The 8568-nt window shown below is 41.8% G+C and overlaps 1 protein-coding gene across 1 annotated transcript; it reads right to left on the bottom strand.

Annotated features, from left to right (window-relative positions):
* Window positions 1-3284: 3284 nt before the first annotated feature.
* LOC147701916 (olfactory receptor 6F1-like) lies at window positions 3285-4334 on the bottom strand. Its single transcript, XM_086929389.1, has one exon. It carries the CDS (start codon window positions 4332-4334, stop codon window positions 3285-3287), a length of 1050 nt encoding a protein of 349 aa, XP_086785515.1.
* Window positions 4335-8568: the final 4234 nt, after the last annotated feature.

Raw genomic sequence — 8568 nt, 5'->3', positions numbered from 1 at the left:
TCTATGGTTTTCAAACATCACCTTTTCATATCAAACTCGCAGCCTATGCTAATGATATCTTGCTCTTTACGTCCAAACCAAAAGAATCAATTACGGATTTTTTAGCAGAGGTGAAATCTCACTCCCTCATTTCTGGATAAAAGTTAAATAATGATAAATGCTAAATAATGCCTTTTACAACACATACCTTTAGTTCAGAATTCCAAGCCTCTCAATAGAAATGGAGTCCAAACCATATTAAGCATCTAGGTCTACACTTTACACCTTCCATCTCAGAAACTGTAACATTATGCATGAATAAATGTGTTCAGAAGATTTCAGAATTGACCTCTAAATGGCATCCCCTTTACTTGTCTTGATGGGGGCGCTTAGACACCATAAAGATGATGTTATCGCCCATAGTTTTATACACTATTTTGAATATTCCAATCCCAATCACAACTAAATTATTTAAAAAAGTCAATTCCATTTTATCCTCTTCCTTGTGGAGTACTTAAAACCCCTGAATGTCTTTACTAAAATTAACTCATCCTACATCAGAAGGCAAAGTTAATTTTCCAGACTTCCAGGCTTATCAGAAAGCTTTCTTGCTGCGTCAGGCCTCTCTTTGGTTGCTTGACTCTGTAGATGATTGTCCTCTCTGGACTTTAATAGAGCGCCTCTTTTTATCTCCTTACTCATTTCATGAATATCTTTCTTTTTCACGCAAACCACAATCCATTTCAACTCCCAAAATAAAGCATACTTCCAAACTACTCGATTTACCTTCTCACTCTACTCACGGTTATAGAGATTCCCTTTTCAACTCAACAATTTGGCATAATAAAAATGTGTTGGTCCATAACAAACATTTTTATTGAAAGACTTGGAGAGAAAGGGGTTTAGTATGGGTCTATCAATTATTCTCAGAATCAGAATTTTTGCCTTTTGTTACACTCATGCAGGAATTCAACTTACCAACCTCCTTTATTCATCAATACAACATACTCAAAAAAACTGTGCTGGAAACTTACTCTCACTTGCCTACTATACTCCACATCTCCAATAACCCAGAATCTTCCTCACAACTTCATGCCTTGTTATTGACCACACCCAAGGCCTCTATTATTTACAGCCACCTGCAAGGCATTGATACCGATAGACAGAAGACAAAAACTGAAGAGACATGGGAACTAGATTTTTCTGTATGCTGGCCACTTTCACTTTGGAAAGGCATATGGACCAAAATATGTAGAGCCTCCAGAGCAGCAAATACTACGCAAACATTTTTTGTTTATAACAGACTTTTATTCTTGTCTGCTACTTTACATAAACGTTTTCCACTCACTCCGGATACATTCTGGTCCTGCTCTTCTCCCGACGCTGATGTGTTACATTTTCTATTTACTTGCCCACAAGTACACATTTTTTGGAAGCAAGTATGGTCTCAAATTAACTTAATTCATGACACTACATTTCCCTTTTCCTTTATTCACATCTTCTTAAGCAGTCTTTCTTCCATTTGGGACGAGGATTCACTTAATATGAATATTATTGATCTGTTATTAGCGATTGCCTTTCAACAAATTACTGTCAATTGGAAAGATTTTTCGAAAATTTCATATAATGCTTGGTGGTACACTGTTTGCCGTAATCATCGGTTAGATATTGCCTTTGTGTACCCTCCTCACATGGCTCTAAAACACGCTGACTTATGGTCGCCAGTCACAATATATATTGATAGTAGTGCTAAATAATGCTCTTTACCAAAACCTTCTCAACAGAAAGTTCCTAAACCACCTTGATTTCCCTAATGGTTCCATAAGTTTCTTTTATGTATTTTGAAGGCATATATGTCTCACTTGTTTTGTATTTTTCTGCTTCAATTTTAAATTATTAGTCCAATTGTTTTACTTTCTATGGAGTAAGCTTAGAATGTAATGATGTATAATTCATAGTGTATACTTTGTATAGTCACCTTGTTTTCTTTCCAATACAAATTATTGAACTTAAAAAAAAATAGAAAAGATCTTCCTCGATGCCTTGGTGCAGGAGATAAATTCACTTCAAAGACACATGGAAATCCCTTCAGTCAACCTCGAAAGCAAGGCATTATGGATAGGCTTTGTAAAGGGTGGGTGAGTATAATAATCCATAAAACAGTGATGGCATAATTTCCTTCATTGCTTCTGGAGAATTCACAACCAAATAACTCACCTCTGCTAAGTTGTGGCATGGTGAAGGCATCATCTTTAGCAAGATTCATGTTTTGGAAGTTCTACTTGTAGAGGAAATGACACTATCAATGCTTGTATAAATTGTATCTTGAGTGTACCAGTTTAAAATGCAATGAATAGTGTTTGGATGAAACATATTTCCCAGAGCAGAACACCCATTTTAATATTGGTAGCAAAGGAAGAAATGTTAAATTGCAAATTGAAACTTATAGTGTGTGAAAGTGGGAAGCCTGAAGAGATACAGACTTAGTAAGAGAGGAAAGCAGAAAAGCAGAAGGGGTGAGTAGGCAAAAGAAGGAGGGTTGGGGATATAAGTAAAGACACAGCATCTGGAACAAGCTACCCGCCAAACCCTCAGTCTGCCATTTTGAGATGGATACACATTAAATACTCTGTTGACGAAGCCCCCATTAGCTCAGTTGAACGAATACTTCCTCCAATGGTATGATGGGATAGGGGTTGTCAGAAAAAGGGCATTTTGTTTGGATGGTGTGATATCTGTTCTTTCAGTCCATCACAACAAAGAAAAACCTGGATATGAAGGACAGAAAAAAATGACCCCCATTCTCTCAAAAACATTTCTAAAGGTTTTTTTGTTCTTCAGAAAAAAATGGCTTTTGGAGAAATACCCCTCTGAAGTTAACAGATGGTACTCCATTTGGATAGCGGAGATAATGTTCTCCACTATTCTGACTCAATAGTCAGACAGGCCCTAAGAGAGAGAGGAAAAATAGAGAGAGATATAAAAAGACAAAGCTTTTGTGTGTATGTGTGTGTATGTGTAAGAGAGAGAGAGAGAGATAGACAGAGAGCAAAGTAAGTTAAACCAGGGTATTGCATGTCAAAATTAGGTGGTGGTGCAAATTGTCCCTCAGAACACGATTCCTACTGAAAGATGCAGGCACTATGTTCCACTTTCAAAAGTGTGAGTGTTAAAATTAGAAGCGTGCATGCCACTGTCAATTAAGGTATTCAGAGGCAGCTAAAAAGGAGACCAAGCAATGAAGGTAAGCAATAGGCGACTCAGAAGTACACTGAAAGAAATGAAGACAATTAAAGGTGTAATTTCTATATCACCATGGAAGAAGCAAACAGTAACAATAAATTGAACGATTTTATTGCACCAATGTCTTTGTTGCTGCGTGTATTTGCTTTGTCTGCTAATTCTTCTCCAAATGCATATTTCCACTTGATTAAGGTTTTCTTTATTGCATCCCTCACTTCTTTATTTCTCAGGCTGTAAATCATAGGATTTAACAGTGGAGTCACAACACAGTAGAATATTGACACCACTTTATCCAAAGCAAATCGAATGTTGGAATTTGGTCTTATGTACATAAAGGTAACTGTCCCATAGAAAATGCTTACAACTGTGAGATGAGAGGCACAGGTGTTGAATGCCTTCTTCTGACCTTCGGTAGAAGGAATGCGTAATATTGAATGAATAATAAAAATGTAGGATATCACAGTCAGTAAGCAGCAACCTAGTATGACACTCCAAGCCATAACCAAAAATGTAAATTCCCCCACTGATGTGTCTTGGCAAGAGAGTTTCAACAAAGGGGCATAGTCACAAAAGAAGTGGTCAATCTTATTAGGAGTACAGAAGCTCAAGGACGAGATCCATAAGGCAGGTGGCAAAGCTGCAAGCATTCCACTCACCCAGGCACCAGTAGCTAGATGGCTGCTGGTTTTGTTTGTCATGATAGTGATATATCGCAATGGATTGCAGATTGCCACATACCTATCATAAGCCATCACTGCTAGGAGGCAGTTTTCAGATGCTCCCAAGCCAAACAGGAAATAAAACTGTGCAAGGCAATTTGGGACAGAAATAGTTTTCTCTTCAGTAAGCAAAGCCACCAACATTTTGGGGACAGTAACCGTGGTATAGAGAATCTCCAATAAAGAAAAATTGGATAGAAAGTAATACATTGGTTTGTGAAGTGTCCTCGTCAATATCACTACTGTGATAATCAGCATGTTGGATCCAATGGTCAAGATGTACATTGCCGTAAATAAAGCAAAGAGAAAGATCTGAAGCTCTCGTACCACTTCAAATCCCACAATGGTGAATTTGTTGGCGAGGGTTCGGTTTCCATGTTCACCATCAGTCATGATCCTAGAATTAGAAACACATTATTAATTAAAGATTGAAGTGGCACCCGTTCGAGGGTAACATATATGTTTGATTTAAGGAAGTGGTTTCGACACAGTTGTTGGTGGATTTTAATTTTGGATTATGATCTTGTGAAACGAGTTCGAGAATGAATCAAACAGTCTGGACGCTACACTGAGGAATACATGAAAGTGATGAGTGCAGTAGTTTAATTAATCTCAGGCTGGGTAATTATTCGGGCAGCGCTCCAGTCTAATTTTCCCCCACTGTACCATCTCAGACAGGAACCAGCCATGTTCATGTCAGTCTCAGTCCAAGCTCAGTCCTGCTCCAAAAACAACTGTCAGAGCCTTAACTGCCATTGCACATGAATGGAAGAAACACCAGCCTGTTTTAGACATATTAGGGTCTCATAAGTAAGCAACAGCCTTTGCCATAACATCAAAATCTACTGAGCATGGACTCTGGCTTTTTCCATCCCATTCCGAATACAGGGTTTGCTTTGACTATGCCATGACCATTTCACTAAATGAATCAGGACCCTGCTTAGGAAACCTGCTGCCCTGTGCAGCAGGCTATTGGTGCATTAGCATTCCTGCAGCTACCATTGGTGCATAATATGCAGTGACACAGGTGTTTAGAGTCCTGATGAGCCCATTGAACCCTTTATAACTGCTGTATTTTTCTTTCCATACAGCAATCATAGGGTCCATTCTCTTTGCTTGCACCAGGGCCCATGGCATCCTTGCTATGCTTTGGTGCATCATGCTCTCTGTAGTGTGTGCTTCATCTGTGTTCTCTGTCTTTAGCTATATTTCTCCTTCTTAATTCCTCTTCTTACGCGTGCTGCAACACACATACCCAGAGGAAAATGCATGTAAGGATTATGTTTGTGCAGGAAGGTTATCTTTCACTTAATTTTCATTGGATGGTGTTTAATTTCCTGGAAGTGAAGTGAAGTGAAGTCTATGTTCATCAGTGTTTACCGATTTACACTGATTAAAGCTATTGCCCTTTTGGTCATATTTTGCCAGTGCTTTTTGATTTAAAATGAAAAATGAAAAATGGAAGCTGAAAACAGCTACATTTCCAGGGACATGTCCAATTACACTGAAGCTGGAATAGAGGAGTAGCCTTTTCATTACATGCTAAGCTGGTAATTAGATCCCAGAAAATCTGTTTTAGCCGTTACCATAGTTTTTTCTCACTTCATCCACATATTTACTTGACAATAGGATCTGAACCCAGTCATTCCTGATTCCAAAATTAATTACTTTACAAATCCAGCAATACTATATAAATTTCACGGATGGTACTTATTTAAAACAAGGTCCTTTTCACCATTTCAAAAACACATTGCAATTTCCTACTGTCTTGCCATCCTTTTTGTTGAACTGTGCTGCTTTTTAGGTCTCGTAGAGAGACCTTTTACTGTTAAACCAAAAAATTACCTAACCAGGCGGATTTCTAACAGTTCACGTGAATCACGTGACCTATCAAGCACGAGCATTTCCCCACATGAAAGGCATCAGCCTCCCTCCCCTAATTATTCACTTCACTTTTCACGGGCCGCAGGCCGTGACTCACATTTCAAATCCCCACTGCATCAGCCTCCCAAAGGCTTCCCTCCCCATGACTTCAAAGGCTCCCCCAGCGTGCGCTCGGCCGGCCTCACACCCCATCACCATATGCTTGTTCCCTCCCACTCACTCGCTCCACCGCCACTCCCACCAGGCTCTTGAAGCGCGGCACTCCGCAGGTCAACCTGTACCATCACTACCAACTCTCCAACATGTCATGTGGTAACTACTCTTTCTCCACATCAGTAATTCAAAAGAATACCATCGTAGATTGTTTTTCCGTACCAATTTCAGTTGAAGCGCATCATGTCGGCTGCCGGGCGCTCCCCCCTCCCATCACCATATGCTTGTTCCCTCCCACTTGCTCGCTCCCCCGCCACCCCCACCAGGCTCTTGAAGCACGGCACTCCGCAGGTCAACCTGTACCATCACTACCAACTCTCCAATATGTCATGTGGTAACTACTCTTTCTCCACATCAGTAATTCAAAAGAATACCATCGTAGATTGCTTTTCCGTACCAATTTCAGTTGAAGCGCATCATGGCGGCTGCCGGGCGCTTCCCCCTCCCCCTTCGCATTAATGTCTCCTTCACTAAAGGAAGGGATGCTGTGCGGAACCAGTGAACCAATTCTGCCCCCCTCGTTAGACCCACTAGCTGCACACCTCTCACTTTGCTCTTGGAGATGCCGCCCACTTTTCAATTACTTTAACCATCTCATCATTCTGAATGTTTCACAGACTTGAAATAACCGATATCTACAAGATGGCTGCCCCCCCACCACCAAAGCGTTTGCCAGATGTGAGCTACTATACCCCCGCCAAAACTCATGCTATACGACACAACACCCTGCCTCGGTCTCTATTTAATGATACCACTCATCCAGAAGAAACAAAGACGCAGAGCTCAATCACACCCCACCACATATGCTTGTTCCCTCCCACTCGCTCGCTCCCCTGCTCAACGACCCCCTCCCGCCTCGCACACCAGCAGAGCTCCCCGCCATCTGCTGCTTTTTTTATTACACTCTCTTCCTGCAAAACATTAACTAGACCGTGCAATCGGTCTCTTTATATGACATTTGCATTCATCCACGTGCTGACATGATTCTGAAATATTCTTGTTCTCGAGAGCTTTATGCTGTGCTTTTCAAAACATCTGAGTTTACAAAAAAGGAGGGTTTTTTGTGGGGAGGGATGCATTTTATGTCCAAAGCAATTTTAAAGATGAGCCGCTCCCCTTGTCGGCTGCACCTCAGCATTACCAGGTACATAAGCCGCAGTCCCGGCGCCCCCACTGACTCTGTGAATAGCGGCAACTTTCACTGAATTAATTCTGTGCAATGACAAACCGGTGATGTCAGAGGCCGCCGGTTTATTTGAGACAATCAAGGACATACTTTGAAACGTGAACACACAAACACGTGTGAAAGCTGAAGCGGACAAAACACGATCTTTTCCATCTGGTCTTTTTTTGTGTGGCAGATCAAAAGTGCAAACACGCGAAGCACAGCCAGGCCAACTGGCAAACAAATGCGCATTGATTTTGCGGATCACAGAACCCAGTCACAGCGGATAGAAGCGGATGTGCCTAAAGAGATGTAATGGTCACCCTGGGATTCCATATCAATCCCAGTGGCTTCATTTCCTCTTAGAATATTGTTTTTCCTTCCGTAGTGTGACCATATGCAGGTTTTCCCCCACACACCCTCTCACCCTCACACTCCCTCACCCTCAGACCCCCACCCCCTCACACCCCCACACCCCCTCACACACCCACACTCCCTCACCCCCTCACACACCCCCTTATACCCTCACCCTCACACCCCCTCACACTCACACCCCCTCACCCTCACCCCCCTCACCCTCACACCCTCTCACCCGCACACACCCTCACCCTCACACACCCTCACTCACCCTCACACCCTCACCCTCACACTCCCTCACCCTCCCAACCCTCTCACCGTCACACACCATCACACCCTCGCCCTCACCCTCACACCCCCTCACACACCCTCACTCACCCTCACTCACTCACCCTCATACACCCTCATCAGCATAGCATAACAAAACATAGCATAGCATAACAAAAAAAGCATAGTATACACAACGTCTCACCCTCACCCTCGCTCTAACACACTCACCCTCACTCACCCACCCACCCTCACCCACCCACCTTCACTCACCCACCCTCACTCACCCACCTTCCCTCACTCACCCTCCCTCACTCACCCACCCTCACTCACCGTCACTCACCCTCACTCAACCTCACCGGCATAGCATAACAAAACATAGCATAGCATAACAAAACAAAGCATAGGATAGGAAAACATAGCATAGCATAACAAAGCATAGCATAACAAAACACAACAAAACATACCATAGCATAACAAAACATAGCATAACAAAACAAAGCATAGCAAAACAAAACATAGAATAGTATAACAAAGCATAGCACAGCAAAACAAAACATAGCAAAACACAATAAAGCATAGCATAACAAAACATAGCATAACATAACATTGCAAAACCAAACAAAGCAAAACACAACAAACCATAGCATATATAACATAGCATAGCATAGCATAGCATAACAAAACACAACAAAGCATAGCATAGCATAACAAAACACAACATAGCATAGCATAACAAAG

Source organism: Lissotriton vulgaris, chromosome 7 (assembly GCF_964263255.1).
Source record: "Lissotriton vulgaris chromosome 7, aLisVul1.2, whole genome shotgun sequence".
NCBI classification, from domain to species: domain Eukaryota; kingdom Metazoa; phylum Chordata; class Amphibia; order Caudata; family Salamandridae; genus Lissotriton; species Lissotriton vulgaris.
Note: the sequence above shows the minus strand (reverse complement) of the source record. Positions and strands in the feature narration are given on the sequence as shown.